The following is a 25,044-nucleotide window of genomic DNA, read 5'->3' on the forward strand; positions in this document are numbered from 1 at the left end:
CTTGAACACGTGAGCCTTAATTAAACACATTAGTAGTCATGGAACAATTAACGTAAGTCTTCCACAGAAAGAATTGGTCTGCAGGGAAGAGGAGTCGAACACTGAGTGCACTGTGTGCTAGCACTTTATTTACAGAGAAAACCCCAAATCAAATCAATATCAGTTTGCCTAAAGAAGAAACTATCATGCTTCAAGGACTGAGACACTAAAGTCTTCTCGCCTATTTTTCTTAATACACGGCCGCTGTCCTGGAGCTTAATCAGAATTCATGAAGCTGCTGAAGTCGAGAAAGATTATTGATCTTATTAAAGATGTAACAGCACCAGACTGGGGAGATGGAGCCTCCAGAGGAAAGAGAGGATGGGAGCCTGTGGGAGAGGCTGAAGCAGCTCCACTTCACTCTGTGTTAGCTCACACTGCCACGAGAAACCAGAGGCATTTTTCTTTCACAGATCAAGAGCTTTAAAGCCAGGGCACAAATGCCCCAGGTTGAGCACTTACATCTCTCCACCTACAGCTGCAAAGTATGCCTTCCTGGTCATCATCAACAATGTTTTAATTAACTTTGGAAGCTTAATTCCTCCTTCACTTAATCCCATTTAATGCTACTGGAAACAAAGGAGTGGCATAGGTGTAGCTGGATGGGAATTTAGAAATTGTAGGTTACAAGGATGTTTCAGATGGCCTAACTTGACTGACACAGCTGGTACTAACACAGAGAGAAATCATCTAGGTATACTTTTGTATCCTAGGGTTTCTTCTGTACTAACCCCAGAGTGCAAATTAATGACTCTTAATTAGAGGGCATTTTGTTTAGACTGACCCCAAATATTTTTTCTTTTTTTTATGAGGAACAGAAAAACTGCAGAAGTCCCAATTCAGATAAGTTGTTACTTTTGACAGGAAATAGCTTCTTTTATTCAGAAGTAACTAGAACAAGAGGAATCAAAGCACTCAGATCACAGAAATTTGGAGGTGGGGGTACCCCCCGCTGAACACCTGCATGGTTATGCTGCTTCACTCACTAAGATGTGAGAAACTGGGTTAAATTTGGAGGGATCCTTCAGCCTCGAGGACCAGGATCTTTGGAGCTGAATCTCACTCAGTCTCTCCTGCTATAACTCTTCCTCTAATATAACTAATCCTCCCTCTATATAAAATGCATAATAAATATTAGGTCAGTCAGAGCCCATCCCTAAGACACAAACTCCTTACTTCTGGTCCTCATAATTTTTTTTTACCCACTGCCAAATGGATGGAAAGAATGACGGCACAGAAGGAGAGTCACTGGCTCTTGCCTCCCTTCCCAGTGTGAGGAGGGCAGAGGAGTGTGCAGCTGGACACCTTCAGGATGGTGACCTCGAGCTGCTCCTCCCCTGTCCTGTGCCCTGCCCTTAGAGGTGCTGCTCCACCCTGATGTTCACTCACATGCACAAAACACACCAGTATCAGGAACAGGGATTGGGGACCTCATCTCAGGAAGGAATATAACATGGTAATTAAAGGACTAATTTAGGAAATTAAAAAGTTCAATTCAAATAATCTCATGAAGAAGAAGGTCTTGGCCATACATCTCCCAGGTTCTGCATTATTCAAGTGCCAAGTATTGCATCAAAGGAAGCAAAAATCCTTTTGTTTCCTCCTCCAGCTTTATTTATCTAGGTAAAAAAGCCAGCTGAAACTATTTGGCAAATCTGATGCAGATTAAAGTGGGGGGAAACTAAACCCAGTACTTTTGATAATTACTGTAGTCATCTAAAACATTTACCCAGCTGAACACCACAGTGGTATTCTTACAGCACACCTGTGCAGGCAGGATTGTCAAGCTAAACTGGAATTCGTTTTATCTCTCCACTGCAGGTGAAAATTAAAAGTTAAAACCAGAAAGAAGCAACACAGGTCTTCTGGCTAGCAACCACTCTCTTGATAAAAGATGACATGCAGCTGCTCTTATCAGGGTAAAGGCTGCTGCCAGAGAGGTAAGAAAGAATTTTTAGATTCATTTCCATTGCAAAAGGAATCAGCTGGGTGAGCTGTGCTGCTTGGAAGAATACTTTCTGATTCCCTACTCTTTCCAGACACGGCCCTTTCTATTGTGGTGTGTCCCTACATTTCAGCCCAGACCATCCTTTAGCTGGTGAGGGGGAGCCCTGTCCTTCAGCACGGAGAGAGCAGCCCAGGCATTGCTCCCTGTGCTTGTCCTCCAGCAACGCTGGGCAGTGGTGGAGCCGTGACCTGGACCACAGCACTTAAGGTGTGCAAAGGGCTCTGCTGTGCTTGAATTTCATGTCAGCAATGTATTTCCCAAAATTCATGGAGCAGGTTGATCCTGCAGTTCCACTGAAGTGTTATTCAGGTAGTATCATAAATAATCTTTTCACTTACAACGTGTAGATTCTGTATTTATGATGTATCCAACTTATTTGAGAGTTAATTGTGAAAAGGAGACAAAGCTTCATCAAGAAAATAATTAGAAAAAGGCCATCTCAATATTAACAAGTATTTATGGAGTATGCTCCATGGCAAAGATGAATTTTGTTCTGATTTTCCTACACTGGAAAAGCAAACTTTTGCCTCTTGCAACACTCCTCTGAAATCAGCCTTGATGGTTTCTGTGCAGTGAGGTCTAACCTTGTCTTGCAGCTGTGGATCCACGTGTGCCAACCCGCATATGTCATGAACGTTTTAAGCAAATAATTGCATGCAAAGTGTTTTATTTCGAGACTGAAATATTGTTCCAGGACAGGTAGTATAGGAGTGAGGCCAAGTGGGTGGACCTTTGAAGGATTTTTTCCAAGGCAAGGAAGGGACCATGATAAAACTCTCTCTGATCCTGTCGGTGTGATTGTAAAAAGACCAATGAAGAGAGAGATGACTTTAAGATACAGCAAACACTGTGTTCCCATTAATGCGAATAATCCATGCCAGCCCACTGTGTGTTGAGCAGTATTTGTCTTGCACAAAATGTGCAAAATAATCTCAATATACTGTTTGAGAGACAGGAAATACCTGTTCAGAAAAAAAAAAAAAGAAAAAAAGGCAGTGGGACAACTATAGAGTATATGCTATCAGCAATAAGTATACTCAAAAATAAACCTTCAAAAGTGCAGAATTGCCCTTGTGGGACTTCCTTGGGACTTCCTTGTCTTTCCAGAGTAAACATACCAGTACCACTATAAATACACATCTTCTAAGAAATCATATATAGTTTGAACCATTTAGGATTGATTTGGGAAAACATGAAAAAGCATCTCATAGAAAGTCCATTGGCATGTTTCATTGGTGTGAATAGCCACACGTTTTCTCTATGTATGTCACACAGTAACTCATGAAGAAAATAAGATATGTGGGTACAAAAATTAACCCATAATTCTGACTCTCATTATCCAATTAATTTCTTGTAGATGTTTGTTTCTCAAATGGACTACACCAGACATTTGAAGTAACATTATTTTTATTTATAGGACAGCAGTAGATTGAAATCAAGATTTCTCTTTCCAAAGACATATATGCTGATACATAACAAAATTTGGCACATCTACTAACTTTTTTTTTCTTAAAAGCCTGTCTTGTAGATACAATAAGCAAGTTCTTTTCTCTTCTGAATCTGTATGAATTTGTAATAGTGTCCTTATATAATCAATATTTTTCTCCTAAAGGGTCAGGTTTCCTTCTTTGGCAGAATACTTTTAATTAAGGCACACCCATAAACACTGGAATGTTGGAGGATGATGTTTTTTTGGAGCTGCTGCTGCATGCTTGTGAGTATGCTACACATCTTGAAAGAAAATGGTGGTTTCAAGATAAACCTAAATGTCTTATAACAGCTTTTTCTGTACTTTTAATTTATGCTGCTTTTGAACATGTTAAATTTTAGTTTTATGTAGGCTCAGCCCAGTACTTTTCTACCAAGTGTGTAGGGGAGTGATGCACTACAGGCTGTAATTTAGGGGCAGGTTGGAACTGCCTGAAATATGCATATCTTCATAATTTATTCCTAAAATGCTATTATTACCTGAACTCTCTGTAGTTTCAGCACTAAATATCCTTTCCTTCCCCCTGCACTGGGGTGGAAAGGCGGTGGGAGGGAAGCACAGTTATTTTTGCTTCTGTGGCTGCCAAGCTGCGCGCCAGAGGCTCCGGAGCCCACGCAGGCTGGGGGATAGAGCTGGGCTGCCAAGGGCTCTGCTGGCTCTGGGCAAAGCAGGGATTTTCCAAACACTAAGCCATCCTCAGAGAGATGGTGCTGCACTGTGGGCACGCTCAAAGCCAGTGCACAAATGGTAAAAGCCTACCTGCCTAAAGTAAACACTTAAAAGTGAGAGGTGTGTATTAGTGCCGTGCTCAGATGTCACAGCAATGTCCATTCCATGCATGGAATCCAATGCCTGCATCAAGGGACCAAAGTGACCCCACCCATGTATGTATTACCCTTCCTAAACACATTACTATTGCAAAAGCTCAGCCCTTGGGATCTTTGCTCTCATAAACTTTATAGTTACTTTTACATGGTGGCAAAGTCCCTCCTGTACAGCTATTTATGTTCTTGAGTGTTTCTATGACACTGATGCCAATTAACATTCCTTATTTGCATATAATAAAGTGGGATATTTTTAGTGTTGTTTAGCATGGCTAGCTTGTATATATGGCAAATAGCAACTAAATAAAGAAATGGAAATGTAATGAACTGTTTGAGGGGAATTTGTGAGCAAGAATTCTTCCTTGGAAAGCTTGCTGCTTGAGAGAAGGAAAGCTGATTTATCTGGGAACTTAAACTTCCACAGGATGATATGTTCCAGATTTTCAGACTATTGGATAGATGAGGCAAGCTTCTAAATCTTCCAAACTCCATGTGTTTGATCATGTCACTGCTAAAATTAGGCAGCATGAAGCTTAAATTATAGTAATGTAAGAATTATAAGGAGATAATGACATTTACATAGCAGTTATGGGCTGTTTATCCACAGGACTATTGAGGGAATGGGGAAATAAATGCCTGGGAGTTGGCAAAACACTAACAGCAGAAGTGGGCTTCCACTTGCATAAAGCACAGGAATAGGATTTCTGATTTTATTTTCAAAACTCTTTGTGTAAATTCAATTATTACTATTGACAGGGAGCAAGAATTTTGAAAATGTCATCTTGTTTTAATCTACAGAGACATGTACTTCCTGAGTGGCAGAATACAAAAACTAGCTCTCTGAAAGTTGCTTGAAAAGTAATCAGTTCCTACACAAATTCAAGATTATATTTGAATTTTTTGTCACTGTACAAGGATCTGAGTCTTATTTACACTTTGGACATGAGACTGGAAACAGTTTTACATATCTGTCACATTGATTCAAATTACACAAGAAATTTGTACATATCTGTCATATTGATTCAAATTACACAAGAAATTTGTACATATCTGTCATATTGATTCAAATTATGTAATAACTTCTCCATGTTTAAAACCTGAAAGTATGTTTAATTTATAAATACAAACATCTAATTTAAAAAATGCTATCCTGAAATCAGCTTCACACACCTCTACCTCCTCTCATGCATGTTATCAGTTCTTTCTTTTTCCAAGAGAAGATCTAATTAGCAAAACCATGCTGTTTCTCCTTTCATTCACTCTCCCACTTTCTTCTCTCATTCCCAACCCCTTTTCCTGGCAATTCTTATCAGATTTTCATTTTACCCCTCCTTCTTTACCAGTAATCCTGTAATTTCTATTTGTAGGGTTTCTTCCCTTGTTTGTTGTAACTCTTCAGAAATATCCCAGTATACATACTGTCTCCATATTTTACTGAATCCTACATTTGAACTAATTTTCCTCTCATATTTCTACTGAATTTTCCTCCTGTCTATAAGTTTTAAAGTAAAATAATGCAACTAACAATACCTGCAACTATGACCCCAGATGGCTTTCTGACAACTTCACCTTTTCCCAGGTTGTCTTTAATTTCAGCTGCTTATGCCCCACTCAGCTCTTTTGAGGTCACAATCAGTGATGTGATCAAATCTCAGGACTCCTTCCACCTCCACAGCCAGTGATGTTATTGCTCATACTGGCACTCAGAAATATTGTCCTCTCTTGACTTACCATTGAAGAGATGGAAAGGGTTATTTTTTTTCTTTTCCTGTCTTATTTTTCAAATTATTGCCAATTCCTTAATGTTTCTTTCAGGTGTGGGAGATGTCCATCCTGAATTTCAACAGATGCCTCACCAGGCTCTCTTTTTACCTCTTAGTATTCTACTTGTGGGTTTTTCTAGGTGATTTCTTCCAGTTTGTCAGTGCAACTGTCATATCTAGAATGCAACTTCTCCACTTTTCATTACCCATGCCTGATTTCCCCTTGAGCCTAAAACACTGAAGTAAAGATAACCTCCCCGAATTTTCTCTCTGATTTTATCAGCCTCTCTCTGTATCCTTTCCTGGCACTCATTTCCCTTCAGTGCCTTCTTGAATAGAATTTAGGAGTATCCATTGGGCACTCACCTGTAATCTTATCTCTTATCTTACTGTGCAGTTTGTTGTTCCAGGCTGACAATGCCATTTTCAGTTGCCCTTACATCTTTTGTCTCTCACAAGCTTTTTCATATATGTATTTCAAGCTTTCTTCTAGAAAACTAGAAAAAATAGATTTTAAAAAAGACTGTGAAGCCTTCCTTCAAAGTTATCTCAAACCCCACTACTTTCATGATGCATTCAGGAAACAGAATTGATACCAGGCTGTGGCATTTTCAGTGGGGAGTGCTTGTTTTCATTTATTTGTAGATTTTAAAAAATACTGTGTGCTACATTTAACAGCCTAAATATCTAGACTATACTAAATACATACTGTTCCTCTGTTGCTCCCATCTTAAGGGTTTTTTTCTTCAATTTCTCTTATAAATATTGCAAGGGGTTTTTTGTTTTAAAAAGTGCTTTTCGGGCATGCTCAGTAACAAGTACAATATCCCATGACATGACAAATAATACTAACTTAATTTTTTAGCTCTACTCACATGACACTGATAAGATTTCAGAAAGCATTTGGCCCAGACACCTGTAGTAGCACATGCACAACAATAAGACCCAGTGCTAAATTATGTGATGACAAAAAAGTAATTAAGTTTGAAAATGTCAGATGGTTTGGTTTTGATACATTAATATTGTCAACTCATATCATAGCATTGAAATACTGTAAAAATGTAGCTTGAAAGCAAATCTTTGTGTGTTTTCAAAAAACCACTTCTATCAATATCTTTTCATAATCAAGATTTAACCCCTATTTTTAGGATAGTGATGTAGATAGGGATTCCCATTGCTGCCAGTCAGAATTGTCCATATCAGGGCAGAATAAGGGGATGAAGAAATATTTATTTTCTGTGTATATACAATGCCAGACATAATAGCATCACAAGTAACTAACAGGTAAGAAAATAGTTGAAATAAAGTTGGTTGGCAAATATTTTGAATTTAATTTCTTAAACGTCTGAATCTCAGACCATTTCTGATCAGCATATTCTAATTTTATATAAACCAAAAAATTACCAAATAGACAAAGGTCAAGCCCACTGGATTGCATAACTTATAAATCACTTCAAGAGAGTTAAGTGTGAAAGCTGATATGAAAGTGTGAGTTGCTAACCATGGTCACAGCTGACTGAGCGTTTTGTTTATTCTCTAACCAGATTCTGCTTCAGGAGTCTGTACCACAACTAATTAACCATAATGCTTTATAATTGTATAAACAGAATATATAACAGATTTTTATGATATATAATTAATTCTGCCCGTAAGGAAAGCTTTTATAAGTCAAACCATGGAGAACTGCCTCTTTATGTTCTCCCTTACAAGTCATGAATATTTCCCTGCCAACAGAGCTCTGGGAACATTCTAGAAAATAATGTTCGTTAAGGCCTGCCAGGTGTTTTCTTACAGACTGACTACTGGGAGCTCCATCTCTGAAGCTGGGGTGGTTGCAGCTGCTTCTGCTCCTTCCTTTATGCAGACTGCACTGAGGAAAGGCAGTTTGGTACAGAAAATTTTCTGGTTTTAAAGATCAAACTCACTTGCTGTTGTCATGCATTTGTTTAATCTTGAGTTTTGTCAGCCTTACTTTTCTGTATTTTTTGTGCATTAAATTTCAGGCTGAACTCAATCATTGCTGCAAGATCAGAACAAGAATGCAGACAAACACAAACAATTTGGTTTTGGGTTATGACCCGTGAATAAGCACCACTCAATATGGTTAGAGGATGGCCATTCTCCCATCTGCTGTATGATTTTCTTGTCCTTCCTGTGGAAAACAAACAAACAAACCAACAACAAACATGCATGAGTTCAGGAGACCTGGGAGATCAGACACCTGATTCACTGTATGAAGACCTTTTTCTTGAAGTGACAGAAGACAGCATCCATCTCTAAGAACTGTTCACTCAAAGGGGTGAGTCACCCTTACATCAGGAGCTTTGTGTGTTCCAGGCCAGAGCTGGTAGCAAAATGTTGAAACAGCAGGCCTAGGAGAGCTGAAAGTACCCTGAAAGACTCCACCAGACTGTTTGCAGAGAAATCCTATCTCCTATCTTTGTAAAATGCTAATCAGAGCCAGCAAATTTCCAGGCATCCCAAGATGAGAAACTCATCCACCTAGTACTCTGCTGATGGTCTAGCAGGAGATCCATTTCTAAGCACCACTGTGCCTTAGGACATTGGCTCACTCTTAGGACATCTTAAATGTACATGATAAAAGAAGTTAATATGAAGATAAATTGTTTGCTGGAAGAAAAAAAAAAAGGAAATAAAGAGAAGAAACAAAAGAAAGAGTGAGCAAAGAGCAGAAGCCTCCTTGATCTAGCCTTCACTTGGCTGAATGGGAGGCACAGGTTCACATTACACTCCTTTGGAATGATAATCACACCCTTCTTTGAGGCTGACACACCACTGGGAGGATTATCTTTGCAGGGCAGCCCAGATCCTTCTCACTGATAAAGCTGCTGTATCTGAAAAGTATTTGGCAGAACTGTCACCACACACACAAACAGAGGAGCTGACTCCTAACCTCAGAGGCTTGGTATGGGGAGGTGTCTGCATCAGCTCCTGTGCCCTCCAGATCAACTCTACAGATCACCTTTGCAACTTGGAGAAGAACACACAGTTTCCTTGGGGAGCTTTGAGGTGGTTTTATTAATGGTTTCAAAGCCTTCTGAGGTAACATTTTCAAGGTAACAAGTTTTTTCTTCACCCATTGCTTTCCCACCAACATCCACTTCTGAACATACAGCTTTCTTCTGTCTCCTTGTGGGCTAAGATGTCACCAAAAAATTATTCTTTTTTGCTTTTCTTTCCAAAATTAAAAGATACTGCTTCTTCTACCCTTGCATGATCAACTATGCTTATTACTCCCTTTTTCTAGACTGAGTTATGTCACATATCACCATTTTTCCAAAAACATTTTCTGTTTAACATTCCTGTTTATTGTTAGAGCCTAAGCCATAACTCACTACAATAGGGGAAGGTCTTCCCCTTGAGACCTTTCATCAGGGGTGTATAATAACTGAGCAATAACATCAAAGAGTTTGGTTTCTGCATGATGGCACTGATTCCCACTGTTTATTGGAAGGCTCTCTCTCCACCAGCAGTGGTTACATTGTATCTCAAGCATCATGGAAATAATGCCTGGCTACACCTACTTGGCTGGCATGTAGAAGTTCGAATTTCTTCAAGTAACGTGTGTGCTTTGTTTCATTTAGGGCTAAAAAGAATCTGAAGAAATTATCCAGTAGATGTGCTTCATTGGAACTGCTCTGATCTCTCAGAGAAAGAACTCTCTTTATGGCCAAATAATGCTTATGGGTAGATTTGCCAAACAATGCTTTTCTTTCCAAGGACCCATAAATCTCAGAGTACTTTTGAGAGTAATAAATGTTGCAATAATGTTGTTCTTGATTACAGGCAAGACTGTAACAGCTCTGACTGGTAGTGATTCCATAATTATGTTTGATTACAGACAGGCTCTGTGCAATGCAAGGGGGTTATTTGTTGCCTTCTATCTGTCCTGGATTCCACTGGGGACCGAGATCACGCCATGCCACATGCACAGCTTACTCAGCTGCCTTCCTCAGAGCGTTGTCACTAAAGCAAAGCATTTAATGGCAGGAGCTGGGATAGTTGGGTGTGCAAAACCTTTTATGGAACTGTAATTAAGCCACTATGGAACTAGTTCAAGTGAGGGCCACTGCCTAAGAGGATCCTGAATTTCAGCAGCCCTTGAGGACCTGATCTTGCATACTTCATAGTGTGCAGGGGCTAAAGTTACTCGTGCCTTTATTACAGGGACAGTGAGGGCCAAAGCGACAATGAGAAATAAACTGTATCTCTAACATTGTCCACACTTTCTATTACTAAAGAATTTTTTAAAAGGAAAAGCTCCATGAAGTCTAATAGCCCTCGCTCTGTCAATGAACAATAAAAAAAAATCATGCCTTACAATTTATTCTCCAGTGCTTTGTTTATTTGGTATTAAATGACTCATGGAATAAGGTTTCCACCTCTCCCCGTGGGAGATTATTCCAGCTGCTGAGGGCCTACTAGCAGCTCCCTTTCTTTCTTTTCTCTTTTAATGATGTTGAAGTTTTGCATTATATTTTACTTTGGGATGTAAAAGATTCACATCCCCAAACTTGATTTAAAATGCAATTAAAGCTGTTGACATGGACTCAGAAATCCAAGGAAACGTGCAATTAAAACAGAAATCCATCATATATTTCACTTAAATTCTCTGCCACCTCAACTGAACACTTTCAAGCTAACTGCACACTTCCTTGCTTTTACAGGTTTGTTGCTTACTGTCATGTAAATGCACTTTTATTGCATTTAGCACATAATGTATTATAAATTAGCATTAGGCAAACTCCTAAAGCCTGTTTTATAGCTGTCACACCACAAACCACATTTACAAATAAATATTTGTTTCTACAGGTGAGTATATTACCTACTTGGAAATGATAATAATTTCCAGTATTTTGACTCAGGGCTGTGCCTCTGCTCCAGTCCCACAGCCTGTTGTATGCACAGAACGGAACATTCTTACAAAGAATGCTTTGCTTATAGGAGTAGCATGCCCTAAAATTCTTCAAATGTGTCTCTCTAATGCATTTTATTGTTATTATTTTTATCAGGCACAGCAAAATCTATTTTAAAAGAGAATATTCTCCTGCTTTGAAAATTCATAGCGTGTTTACCTACCAGTGGAGTCCACCATGTCACTCAACAGCATCCCATTTGGCTGGTAAAGGAACAGTGATGATAAGTTCCAAATAAAATTGAGTCCTGTTTGTTGTGCCTAGAAAGAAAGGTCGTGGTGAACAAGGCTTTATTTGTCAGGAACAGTGAAGTAGGATAACTAGAGGGGTATAAGCAACCCAGAAAAGGACTCTCTGAAATGAAGGTTGAAGTTCCCTAACTCTCAGATTTGCCTTTTAAACCAGTGTTGTCAAAATGCACCTTTATTAACACCAGCACTAATCTGACAGCTAGGACACTGGTGTGGAAGGGGCATTCATGATTAATGCAGTTCAAAATAAACAACACAAAACCAGATACAGACCAAATCAAGAAATCTTAATAGAAAGATATCAGGGACTCTACTATCAGACACTTATTACTGTTTTAACGGCTCACAATGGCTTCAAATCTACCTCGTTAGGGGATGCTGCTCATTTAAAAAGTTTAATATAATATAAATCAAAGTACTATAAGTACATTTGTGCTTTCCTAATATCCTTAGCAAGATAACTGCTCACATGAAATGGTGCTTCTCCTTTCTTTTATTATATTGGTGTGAATGATAACAGATATAACAATATCATTATATTGAAATTGCTACTGGCATTTGCTTACTCTTTCTACCTTTTCCATTAAAAATACTACTGCTGTGCATAATAGACACTACCTAAGTACTCTGAAAACATTTTTTCCCCTCACAGATGGTTATATGATGTGGCATGAAGCTATTTTAAGGAATAATCACTTTTGTTATGTCAACATGAAGTGTTGCATTATTTTGCTATTATTATTGATATCTTTTAGATAGGGGAGTGGTAACAGAAATTATAGTAAAGAACTGCTAGAAGTGTCCATTACATTTAACATGGCAGGTTATCAGAATACCAGCCATTTTACCTGTGTTTCAATCAGTTTCACTTTGGAGAATAGCAACCACCCATACTTGTCCAAAAGTGTCTTCATACCAAATGCCTAAAAATGGAAAAGAGGGAAAATAAACCTGCAAGATCCCTCAGCTCCACATTTGAAGAACCTGGGCTTAGCCCCAGTTGTGCAAATCAGACTTTTTTCACAAATTATGAGCAGGGGAAGGGAGATGAAGATGGTGGTTGAGTCAAGCAACAAAACTCAGAATAGAAATGTAGGGCAGGATTGCTGTCTGCAGGAAACTCATCTTCCCATGGGACATGGTCTGACATGGTGAACTTGCCAGTAAAGGAAAGCCTTGAACAGAGTTAGCTGTACCAATGAACAGAAAGAAAAACTTCAGACTAAATGCAGAGCTGGAAGGAAGGTTTGGTGATATTAGCTGTGTGTTAAATGTTTGCCTTTATGTTAAAGCAGATGCCTAAGGAATACATAATTCAAAAGTCCAAAGTGGTTGGCCTATTTTCCTGAAGAGAAGAGAATGTAGTAGTAGGTCTGATTCCAGATGAGATAAGACTTTGTTATAACAAACTTAATGTTAATGGGCAGGTTCTGGTTTAAGTGAGTTATTCAGTATCACAAAAAGACTTCTGACAGATAGGAAAAAAAAAAAAAAAAGACAATTATCCAAAATGGTATTCAATTTTCTTAAGGGAAAATCTTACAGCTGGCTCTTATCCTGTAGTTTCCTGGCTTGTTCATTATGCAGTCCTCACTGCTAGTGACAATCCTTTGCACTGAATGAAATAATGTGAACAATAGCATTTGACTAAAAAGAAAGTACTATAATACCTTCTGGCTGAAATTTGACTGTAAACTTAATTCTGAAATTTTCTGAAGTTTGTGAGTATTCATAAATACCAAATTTGACCTAGTATAAATACTGTTGGACCATAGGTCTAACAGCATTTTACTTAATGCATATTTCCCATATCCAGGAAAAAAAGGCATGCGAAAAGGAAACCCAACACTTGACCACATGCTTGACCATAAATTGGATGATCAAAAGTGTTAAGGTAAGTCCTCAGTAGTGGGTTTCCTTTGGTTGTTGGAAGATAACTTGAGCATGTAGAGACTTGGGAGCGATCATGATTTGTAAGTCTCATCCCCAGCTCATACCAACAAAGCCAGCAGTGGGGATAATGATGTTGTATCAGCAGCCCTGGAGAATTCAAGGGCTCAAATGCAAGGTAATTCCCAAGAGACTCGGGGATAGAGAGTGCTTGGCTGATCTGAGGAGATCATATCTGTGCCACTGAACATTTGGGAGCAGTGAGAAGATGGAGTGTGGTTGATGAAGGCAGTGTCAGTCTGTCAAAAATCCTTGTAGTAAAAACAATTCCATATATATTTTTCCCCGTTACTGTCTCATTCTAGCTAGAACTTTGTTTGAAGGCAAAACAGGCCAAAAATGAAACCAATATCTCCACAGCTTGAGACAGATATTTTCTGGGAAAATGGGCCACTGCTGCTTCAGCAGAGTTACTCAGCTCCAGATAGGAGTTAATTTCACATGGGGGCCCTTACTACAGGTGATGCTCCCATTCCTGCCTAGAGATGCTCCAAGGCCACAGAGGCAAGCCTGTTTTAGCCTCAGTTTTGTCATTTGAGAGCTGCAGTTTGGGCCATTAGGCGTTGTTCTAGTTTTTGGCCACAGATAATGCTTTCTGGTCATCATCTCTTTCAGAATATTACTGGGATATAAGTAATTCTTCTTATTATTTCTCTCTTCCCAAATGTAATATTCCCAACTGTATATTCATTGGAAATAAGAGAAACACAGGGAATGGACCTGAACATACATGAAGACAAATGCACCCTTTCTCGTTGCTGTTTTAGGTGTTGTGTGAATATCCCAAAGACACTCACAAAGGACTTGATTACAAGTGGAATGGGGAAAGAGCAGCAAAGAAAACATAGAGGGAGATAAGAGAGACATAAAAATGATGAAACAAGCAGGTAGATACACTGGGAGCAGAGTACTGATGGTCTTATGCCCTGGTAAGGGCATAGAAACAAAAGTTATGTCCAGATTTGAAGAGTTTGCCCTCTCTAAAATCTTCAAGTAGGAACAAAATAGGGATTAGGACTGCATAGTGTCTAATGACTGCTTAAAACTTCTCAGTTTCCATGGCTCATGGCACCCATGTAAATCTGTTTCTGACCTCAAGACATGAACCCATTACCAATCAATAATAGTAGGAGAGATGGAGAGATGTCATTTTGTTTCCCTCTTGTCTGTCACTGCCCTGCTCCTAGAGTTCACTCCCTTGCTGTTGTGCTCTTGCTGTGATGTATAATTTCCACTGCTCTCAGGATGCCTCTCCCAGAAGCTGTGTTAAGGATCTCCTTGTCTCCCAGGAGGATTTAAGATTCAGAAATACCTGTTACCTCCAGTATAAACTCCCTTAAGCACATGCCAGCTGGCAAGGTAGCTCCTTAAAGTGGTAAAGAGAAGCAAAAAATGCCTTTAACGTGGCTTTTGAAAAGTTGAAAAGGGTATTTAAGGCAATCATGGGTTTTTTAAAGATATGAAAATTCTGATAGGAGCTCAGTTTTTACTTCACTTTCCCTGTAATATCTTCTTGGTATTATACAGCAGTGGTATTCCCTGAGGGAACTACTCTGGAACCTAGATGAAAATCAGTGAAAAATTCAACAGTTGGTATCCTGCTTTAAAATACTTTCTTCTAGAAGAATACTCTCTTCATCTTTTCTGAAATCACTTTTCCCTAGGCACATGGCATGGTGCTGTAACATGTATGCTAACTCTAGAAGGAATTAGGATGGAGATAACTTTTGGGGAGCACAGCTGTTGATGTGCCTGGTAACAGTTTGGCTGGAAGCAGTCCCAGTGGATCTTTTCTTCTCTGGCTGCTGTGAAGGCAAGTGAAGTGGTGATTCAGTTTGGACTGTGAGGCTGTGGCATGGTCCCCAGCTTGTTTGGGAAGGAAGACATGCTATGATATTTTACTCTAACATGCCCTGTGGGGTGTGTGTGGGTGCTCTTGTTTTGGGGCTGGTGGGACTTTCTTTGTCAGACATTTACCTTGTCTTTACACATCTATTCCCCCTATCCAAGTGCCTTGCTTGTTCCATGTGCAAGAACGTGGAAATTGTAAAATTTAGCCATTGTAAAATAGTATTTAAACAGACAAATTCAAGAGTTACATTAGTTCATCCTGATTTTTATCTGACATAACCCCCAGCCTTGGCAATAGCTGGAATTTGTCAGCTATTGTTAGTCAAAGGTGCACTTTCTTTCTCAGCTGACACCAGATGATTTTTGGTCTGTAAGATATAACTGTATCAGCAATGTCATCTGACAGAGGTACAGATGTAGGAAAACGTGCTTACTGCTTAAAATGCTGCTGATATTACTGTTTGGCAGATGGCTACTACAGGTGAATGCTTTCCAGTCATTTTAAGCCCAGTGCAGTGAAGCAGAAAAAAAATAAACTGGATGGACTTCATAGCTGTGATTAAGTGCGAAATCCTTGAGGGAAAAAGTCTCTACAGCCCAGTTTTACAAAGACATTTGGCTCATGCTAGCAGAAAACAAAAAGACCGGACTAGTGGAAAAATACATGGTTGCTGATTTTTGTTAAAATGAATTTATAGGAGTGGCTTTGTTGGCTGAGCATGTTCACGTGGATGTGCGGTGTATTGTTCCAACCCTTTCTGTAACATAACCACGGTCACTGCGTCACATGGTGCCAGTGCAAACAAAGTCTTGCTAACAGCCCATGAATAGGAGCATTTTCCGAGAATACGGTTTCTCATTGGGACTATCGACTGATTCCTGTGCTACCAAGGGACAAGGATAGCTATGGACAGCTTTGGAGGTATAGAAGTGCAATCATCTGAAGCATGCAAAATAAAAATTAGTGTTTGTTATATAATCAAAAAATGGTACAAGGGATATAGTTAATTCTGTGACACTTAATGATTCCTGATTGGTAGGCGGTATCTAAAATAAGAGAGGGTATCATCTTGTTAAACATTCTACTTCTATGTATATTCCATGTCCTTTTTATTCTCCTAATGTTTGAATCTGAGAGGCCATCATTGAGCTGACTTCCTCCACATAGCAAGACTCCCTGCATTTTCCCTTCTCCTCCATTAGCATCCTATTTGCATCAGGTCCAGAATAAGCACTGTTTTCTTGATGGACTCAGCTCAACTTATCTTTCTGATCTCACAGCCATTTATTTTCTTAGCTATTAAGCTACTCATCCTAACCCTCATTTTGTTTCTCATCGTTTCAGGTTATGAATTCATCTAATGGCAGCTCTTTTTGCTAGAACAAAAGCACTTTTTAAAAATATCACTGTAAAACTTTTTCTTTTCCTCTTGACGTTCTCCGAGAAGTGTTTCTGGACTCATATTAGGAAAAACAGAGTCATATTCTATATACACTTATAGGAAATGATGAAACCACACTTATTTAAACTTTGAAGAACATCCTGATTTTTTAACGAAAGTAGAAATACTGTCAAGGTTTGATGGACATGAACAGACTTCGTTGCGAGAAATTCTGGCTGTTTCTCTGTTTCTGAGCCTTCCCCGCATGGGAGCGGAGTAAGCGTGAGGAGGCCGACAGTCCCCTGGGAACAGGGACAGCGCCAGACTTGGTACGGAGCACTGCCTCTCCTCAGTCAGTGTTAAGTCGGCATCCCGTAAAGTCCGCTTTGAACTGAGAAGCTCATCCCGGCACCTCACCCAGCGCCCACCAGGGCTGCTCTCCCGCCGACGGGCTCCGCACCCCAGCGAGAACGAGCCCGACCCCGAGCCGAGCCCGCCCCTGCCGCCGCCGCCACATCCCACTTCCCCCGGCCCGCCTCTCCGCCAACCGCCACACCCCCGCCGCGCTGCCCGCTCCCATTGGCTGAGAGCGACGAGCGACAGGGCCCCTGGCCAATGGGACCCGCGCTGGTGCCGCGCTGGCGCCCAATGGGCTCGCGCGCCCACCGCCCCTGCCCGTCGCGGCCGGGCGCTGGGGCTGCGCGGTGCCATTCGGAGGGCGGGCGGCGTGGGGAGCGGATGGTGCTGGTAGCGGCTCCCGGGCGCCGGCGGGGGCAGGAGCAAGAGCTGGCTGCGAGCGCCTCCCCCGCTCCCCATCCTTCCCGCTCCGGCTGCGTGTCCCCTCGTCGTGCTGTGCCGCCGACCGCCCTGAGCCGGCAGCGCTGTACGATGTGAGCGGCCGTTGGGCTCGGCAGCGCCCCCGGTGCTCTCGACGCTGGGGCGGGCAGCGATGGCCAGAGCCTGGCGTGGAAGCAGCAGCCGCCGTCGCCGATAGGAAGCGCCGGGGGCAGCTGGGCAGGCGGCGCGGAGACTCCCCAGGGCCGTGCAGCGCTTGTCCCGCCCCGCCCCCTCCCTCCTTCCCTCCCCTCCTCCTCCTCTCCCCGCGGCCGGTGCATGCGGGGCGCTGGGGGCCGAGCTCGGGTCCCCCGCTGCCACCGGAGCGAGTGACCCGCAGGGGTCTTGCGCATCCCCGCTATGTCCTCGTCCAGCTCCTCGCAAACCCCCCCGTCCCACCACCAGCCCCCGCCGCAAAGGATGAGGCGCGGCGCCGCCGGGTCCCCCACCGCCGCCACGGCCGGGGGCCCCGGTAACGGCGCCGGGGGAGGCTCGGCGGGGACCAGCCGGCTGCTCCAGCCTATCCGAGCGACCGTCCCGTACCAGCTCCTGCGGGGCAACCAGCACAGCCCGACCCGCTCCCCATCCGCCTCGGTGGGCAGCAACACGGGCCCGGGGGGCGGCGGGGGTCGCGGCGGAGGCAGCCCCCCACCGCCGCCCAGCGCGACGCCGCCGCTGGCGGCGGGCGGCGGAGGGGAGTCGGGCAGGGTGAAGGGCAGGCAGCGGCGGTCGCCGGAGAGCGGCGGCAGCAGGAGGAGCAGCTCACCTGAGAGACGGAGCCCCAGTTCCCCGGTGTACAGAGGTAAAGCACCGGGAGAAAGCCGGTCTCGCTTCCCTCCCCCGCGGGGGTGCTGGCCGGGCTGGGGCCGCCCAGGCTCCGGGCACCCTGGGCTCTGCTTTCCGCTGCTGGGCTGCGCCCTGCCTTCCCCCGGGCCAGCGGGGGTGGGACACCGGGGGACTCCCGGCCCGACGGGAGGAGCCCCGCCGGAGCCTCAGGGAGCGGGTCGGGGGCCGAGGGCGAGCCTTAAATCGCCCGCCCCCGGGGCAGGTGTCGTGCCCGGGTTTGCTTGGCCGGGAAGCGGGGGGAAAAGCGCTTCGTCCCGCCGCCCTGCCCCGCGATGGGGGGAGGCGACGCCTGAAGTGTCATCCTCGTCTCGGGCAAGGTGAGGACCCTGCCTAGGAAAACACCCCGCGCCGGCCTTGGGAGGAGCGGCGCGGGCGAGCCCGGGGCCGGCGGCGGCTCCGCTCCCCGCCCCGGGCGGAGGAGCAGCGGGGGCTCCGATGGAGCTGCTCCTGCCGCTTCTGCCCTCGGGCTCTGTTAGCGGAGGTGTGCAACAGGGAAGCGAGCCTAAAATTAACCCGCTTCCCTGTCTCCAGCTGTAACTATCTAGTAGGGGTGATAATGAGTTAGATTTATATCTGGGGTGTCACAGCCCAGTTCTGAAGTGTGTGTTAAAACCAAGCCTCAAATGCTCTTGCTTTCTGCAGAGCTCGGTTTCCTAAAAGACTTGCATTTTTGTAAGATCACAGGTTAAAAGATGTGATGTTTCCCAGCGCAGACTCCAAAACAAGGAAATTCCCATGTTGAGGTGCTTAAAAACAAGTCTGTCCCTTGTGATACTTAGTACTGAATCCTTGGGACTGTAAAAAACTCAACCATACAAAACCCACTACAAACCAACCCCCGTGTAGCCAAAACAGGCCTGTAAAGTTTAAAATGTAAAATTGATCCCCAGCAAGTCCAACTTAACCTGTGTCAGGTTGTCTGTTAAATTACTGAATGTGTTAAAGTGCAGTGGCCATCTTACCTCCCCCACTCCCTTCTGCCTTCCCCCATCACTTGAGCAGTTGAATGAATTGGACTAAATGCACTTTTTATGTTGTCCTGCTGTAGCTATCAGGTATCGCACATCATCTCTTTCTGGGAATGCTTTCCGTGGTTCAATACCACTTGCTTTTTTTCTGTCCCTTCCATAAGTCTTAACTGTGTGTGATTTCTGTGGCAAATTGTGGTCTGTGTTGGATGCCAGCGTGTGTTGTAGCAGTGGAATCTTACCTTCTTTCCTCTTCAGTTTTTATGTGTAGTAAACCCTTGCTGTCTGTAGTACTTGCAACTTGGGCAGATCTGTCATCAGAATTGTCCTAGGTTGGGGCAGCATTTTACAAATGAGCAAAATGTCACTGCCAGTTACAAATGGAGTTAATTTGCCCTATGCATCTGCTTATGCAGATGACCTAATTGATTGTGTTATAATCTGACCAGAGATACTTTGTAATGTATTTTCCAAAAAGAGTCTATTTCTGCAGAGGGTTTTGCGTGCTTGAAAATGGAACTGAGCTTCTGTGGTTTTGATTCATTCAAGCTCTATTTAAAATTTTAAAGATCATATTTTTCTGACTGTATGGAGCACTAAATGTCGATTTCCCTTTTTGCCTCAACCCTTTGGAAAATGCTAATGGGAAACTAGAAAAAACTAAAATATCTGTGTGCATGAGTAGTGATAGTGCTGATGATGAGCAGTAAATTTGTTTAATTATGGGAACTCGGAGGAAAACATTGTAGTGGTGCAGTGTATAAAGCCTACGCTTAGGGTGTATTGGAGAGGGAGCAATATGGGCAGTTACCTGCAAGCCACAAAAATACTGCAAAGCTGTGAAGTACTTCATTAATGTGTGTGATTGTTTTGTTGGAGGGGAAATTTTAATTTTAGAAAGTGGTTTCAGTCTTCTTCATCTGTGGGCTATTTTAGCCTTAATAAATCAGACTATAAATTAGTGCTGAATGACTTTTCTGTCATTAGACTTGTTTGAGCTTGCCTCCTGGTGAACTGCGTCACAGAGCTTGATTTGGTTTAATGAGTGCAGTGTATAAAATCATAAACGGTCCGTCGAGAAATGCTCCCTGTAATCTGTATGCACTGCAAAGAATTCGTTCCCCCTCCTCCAGGTCAAGCCAGCTGCTGCTGCAGAAGCTGACATCCTTTAGCAAATCCTGAATGAATGAATGAAAACAACGTGATCGCCCTAATAATGACCACAATTGCACACGTCAACAGCTTTATTTTACTGAAATACAGGCACCATTTTCTAGCGGGCAAGAGTAATAAGATACTCTATTTCTTCAGTCTTGCAAATGAAAAAAGGTTACCAAACCTCCCCTTCGTCTGCCCCTCCACCCCCCCCCCCCAAAGCTAGAGGTGTTTTTACACAATTTGGAATATAGTTCCATGCCATGGGACAGTATTTTGTCTTTGTTTCTCTGCTTGTTCTCAGCGTTTTAGTAAATGATGTGTGGACGCTAAAAGCATGTTTGTAGTCTGTATGGTGATAATAGTGTATAGAAATTTGATTACTGAGCTGGAGGACTACTGCAGTAATAATGGAGGACTTGAAGAAAAAATTAAATGTTCCATTTTCAGACATGGACCATTTTGCTGTGGCTCGTTAAACAATGCTACTCCAGCTATTTATAGTTGTTATCAGTATGCAAGTCTTGGGGAAGTGGCTTGATTAAGTTTTTTTGTCAGTTTTTCAAAGCCATTTCCCACTGCTGTAAAATGTGAGCTTAGGCTCGAGGTTTAATCCTGTTGTTTTTCTCACCAGTGCAGGAGATGTGTTTGTCTTTGGCTCTGCAGTCTGACTTGGATGCTTGTTCTGGAAACTGCTTATGATTCTGGTGGATAGATGTTATTCTCCTAAGACACCTGTCCCTTCCCCACCTCCTTTAAGCCTTTTTCAGTATCTTTGCCTTGAACTGGCTATCCTGCTAAGCCATTTTGTGTGGATATTTTAGTGATTTGCTAGAGGTTCCTTTATGAAGGAGATTTCTGTGCAAACACTCCAGCTTTGAGCCTCCACAGGTCAGAGCAGCTACCACTGCAGGCGCTGACATCACTACTACATGAATGAAAGCAGCAGGGTCTGTTTTTTCTCCCATCATCATGTTTTCTACCCCTTCTTTCTAGTATATTGAAAAGGTTTTTGTTGTGTAGCAACACCCTGTGTTTTTAGGACTGAAACTTTCAATAATATGATATTTTCTTTTAAGCAAATTTGAGGACTTGTAGTTGTTAGCAAGCCATCAATGCCAGTAGCAGTATTTGGTGAGTACTGTTGCTGAATGGGTGAGAAATCGTGAATGTTAGATATATATTTTTAAGGTGCTCAAAAAAGAGAGAAAAAGAGGGGAAAACGTGGTATCATTGGATAAATCTGCAATGTGCAAGTCTACACCTTTCCTCTTTCTCTTTCCTCTTTCTTGAAATGTGTTTATTCCTTACTAGTAGATATTTTTTATAGTGTGTGTTCATGTTTTGGAGAGCTGGCAGTGGAAAAAGTGTCTAGTTGAATGTAACAACACGTGGTTTTCTTAGAGGGAATATATCTGTTAGATCTCTGAGTGCATAAAAGTAATGTCAACAGAATCTGAAGCTGTGTGGTTTATGACAAAGGATATTCTGGTAGTAATCAAAAAAAGCCAAACCCTTGGACATGTCAAATAAAACTTCCTATTTGCCTGTGGACACATCTTTTAAAGAAAAAAGCAACTTGTTTTCCTCCTTGCCTTACCTGGATAAAATCAGCAGTGTCTGCTGTTATGTAAAGTAGCTTGTATAAATATCAGAGTGGGTTTCCTGTTTAGTTTCTTTTTTTCATGATACATTAATATTTTGTATACAAGGAGGGTGTGAATTACTTCTATGATTCAAAATCAACACTGCTCTCACCAAATGCTTTGATTTTAGTTTTAACTCATATGGTACTGAAATATGCCTCATATTTTTCTAACTTTCACTTACATATTTTATAGAACAAACTTTTTGCCATTCCATTTCCAAATGTTAAAGACAAACGTTAGTTTTAAGGACGTATGAAAAATACTGTGATCAGTTTGGCTGTTAAAGGTTCCCAGTGTCTTTTACTTCCCAAAATAACTCCTGAAGATTTGCCAGCATGAGTGAGAGAAAGGAATTACAAAGGATGCAAAACAACTGCATAACCCAGTTCAGTGTAAGAAGTATATATATCTGGTTTTAGGCTAGTGGAATTAGGAGTGGAGTAAAACAAACAATATTGTTGATCTCTAGACTTGTAAGGGATATCAATATTAAAAAAAAACATCCAAAATTTGTACTTCAAAAGGTAGAACTATTTTAATATCCTGGATTCAAGCTGTCCAATATTTTGTCATCATAAGCATTTATACCAGAGATCAAGAAGATCTTGCCTTTATTTCTAGCAAATGTAGGTAAGGAAGTAATTTTTGTGACGCTTCCTATTTCCTGATCCCTGAATAATGTGGTATTCCCATAACTGTATGGCCAAAACAGTTTTGCTCCAGCTTTGTCCCTCTCACTTCCCAAAATAGCTTTCATTGGAATATAATATGATGACATAAAAGACCCTGGCTGAATTTGATCCAGTTGTCCTGAACTCAGAGCCTTTTTAGCTACATGTTTTAACATGACTGTAAATGAGAATGGTGTATTAAATGTCTTTAATAAATAATGCTTTATAAAACAAATTATTTAGCTTCTTTCAGGTGTTAAACTGCAGGAAGAAAAAATAGGAAGGTATTTTCTTTGTTGAACTTGAATAGTGCTGTAGCAAGGCATTAGCTTTGAAGACAGAACCCCCCTGTTTAATGGAAAAAACCCCCTAACTTTAGAAGTATATGATTCTACCTGTTTTAAATCATTACTTGACCTTTAATTCTTATTCTTTGCACATAAGCAATTCTTGTGTTACATATGGCCAAACTGAAGTTACTTGCCAACATCTGTGCGTAGTAAAACAGTGGCAAATACTGAAATTTGGTTTCTGAAATTCATGGTTTCTGTTTTGTTGGTTTTTTTCCCATGGCAGTGGGGTGAATGGAGGTTCTTAAAATGTATTTTAAAATGCAGGGAGGGTACATCAGTGGAATGTATCTTAGAATCTTACAAAAAAGGCAGTGTTCACCAAGTGTAGACTGCTATATTGCAAAAATTCACAGTGGAAAGCCAGTTATTTTCAAAATGGCTTTTGTGCTATTACTCTATATCATTATGAAAAAAATAATAAAAAAAACTGATGCAGTAATTCTGAAGTTTCAGTTAAGTCTAGACTTGAAAGCAGTAGTTGAAACTATGCAAAATGTATTGGAAATAGAGTATGTGGTTCTCAGTGTTTCAGTATAAATGAATATCTAAAATACATTTTAAATGTGACTTTACCTGTTGATTAATTATCTCCATCTGAAGAAGATAATATTTTTTAACCTGCATTTAAAAATGGTAGTTTGTGTTTAAATCAGTTGACAGTTACTTCAGTAGAGAACAGTGCTGCCAGCACTTGACAAAATAGGTAGTTCTTCATGGATTTCACATATGTTCTTGAAGTTGTTAAAATAGTAGAGTTTAAACATCAACTAGCATGTTTTAATAAGTATCTTTTATTGATGAAAAAAATGACCCTATATTAAACATACATAACTAGAAAATTGTGCTCAAGTATTTAACTGTCAATGATCATCATCTTGCTTTAGTGTTAGTATTTAAATGGATGTTTATGTTAGTCTTTCAGTGCTGCCTGCTTTTGTAGTGCTTAAACAATGGCTTAAGGCGTTTCCAGGCAAGTAAAATATTATTTACATCTCATCATTAGAATACATCACAGCAACTTGTCAGCCTGAGATCATGACCTTTTCCTTTGTGTCACCATTTTTAAGGTTTGGGTCATTGCAAAATGAAGAGCATTGGAGATCAGGGTGAAGGAAAATGGGCGTTTGTACTTAATAATGAAATTCTGAATAACAATTTTGAATGTATATTCGCATCCCTAAAATGAGATAGTCTTTCAGTTATGCTTTAATTTTTTCCCATCTGATGTGACTCTGAAGCTCATCCCTACCATACAAGTAGTTTTGAGTTGGCCTGAAATGCTGAGGTGCAGAAAGTGATCAGAGGCTTGTGCAGTATGGATAGCACACAGAGTACCATGACCCAGGGTGTAATAGTGATCCTTTGGAATGGTGAGTTGGGCTCTCCGGTTCTTACCTTCCTGAAGCTGAGATGGTGTCCGTGGAAGCCTTCATCCACGGCTGAAACTGAAAAACGTGTGCTTTCAGGAACTCTTCCCTGCCCTCCCAGCTGTGTGAGTCTGGCCTTAGGACCAGAGCTGTTCTGTACATGGCCCCTTGGACTGTCTGGTGATGACTCTGCTCCCACAGTGTCTCCTGGCAGTAGGACAGAGGGAGGCGTGTAGCTCCTGGAAGTGAGTCTTGGAAGGAAGCACAGGCCGGCCAGGTGTGGCTGTGTTGAGGAGTGCCCTCACTCAGCCTGCTGTCTCAGGCCCTGCAACACCATCTCTGCCCTGGGTGTGTTCATTTCACCTCTCCTCCTTTGCTACATGCACTTCTAGCTGCTGCTGCTGATTCCTGCCAAACTATTCACCCTCTTAGATTAGCTTTCTCTGACAGGGAGAAGAAGCACCCAGAATGTGTGAGTGTCTGCACTCAAGCTGTAACAGTTTTCTGCACAAAAAACCTGTAAATGGGGGATTAACCTAAGCAGTTTGTTTTAGGTCAGTGAAGAAGGTTGTGATGGGAAGTTTTCATTTTTTGTAGTAGTCAATCTCTTAATTAGCTTTCCATATTAAATATTGTTGCTTTGCAGATTGTATATACTTCCCAGGAGGTCATGAAATGTTACGAGCTTGAGTTTGGAAACCTCAATG

The 25,044-nt window shown here is 41.7% G+C and overlaps 2 protein-coding genes across 3 annotated transcripts in view; one reads left to right on the forward strand and one right to left on the reverse strand.

Annotated features, from left to right (window-relative positions):
- Positions 1 to 7,472: 7,472 nt before the first annotated feature.
- LOC134420303 (uncharacterized) lies at positions 7,473 to 18,475 on the reverse strand. Its single transcript, XM_063164484.1, has 5 exons — positions 18,386 to 18,475; positions 18,095 to 18,319; positions 12,160 to 12,234; positions 11,224 to 11,320; positions 7,473 to 8,275 (listed from the first exon to the last, which is right to left on the reverse strand). Exons 1-5 carry the CDS (start codon positions 18,473 to 18,475, stop codon positions 8,070 to 8,072), a joined length of 693 nt encoding a protein of 230 aa, XP_063020554.1. The 3' UTR covers positions 7,473 to 8,069.
- GLCCI1 (glucocorticoid induced 1) overlaps positions 17,221 to 25,044 on the forward strand; it is a 53,059-nt gene continuing 45,235 nt past the window's right edge. For both annotated transcript variants that reach the window (XM_063151996.1, XM_063152004.1), the window contains exon 1: positions 17,221 to 18,130. In XM_063151996.1, coding sequence (XP_063008066.1) covers positions 17,689 to 18,130 — 442 coding nt within the window. In that variant the 5' untranslated portion in view covers positions 17,221 to 17,688. The remainder of the gene's footprint in view (positions 18,131 to 25,044) is intronic.

This window comes from Melospiza melodia, chromosome 1, assembly GCF_035770615.1.
Source record: "Melospiza melodia melodia isolate bMelMel2 chromosome 1, bMelMel2.pri, whole genome shotgun sequence".
Lineage (NCBI taxonomy): Eukaryota > Metazoa > Chordata > Aves > Passeriformes > Passerellidae > Melospiza > Melospiza melodia.

What these genes read in the sequence shown, in the direction of transcription:
- LOC134420303 (XM_063164484.1), bottom strand. Translation starts at nt 18,475, where the DNA reads ATGACACTTCAGGCGTCGCCTCCCCCCATCGCGGGGCAGGGCGGCGGG. An exon ending in ACTGGGGCTCCGTCTCTCAG is followed by an intron (nt 12,235 to 18,094) that starts GTGAGCTGCTCC and finishes TTCCATTTTTAG; the next exon opens with GCATTTGGTATGAAGACACT. An exon ending in TGACATGGTGGACTCCACTG is followed by an intron (nt 8,276 to 11,223) that starts GTAGGTAAACAC and finishes TGTTTTCCACAG; the next exon opens with GAAGGACAAGAAAATCATAC.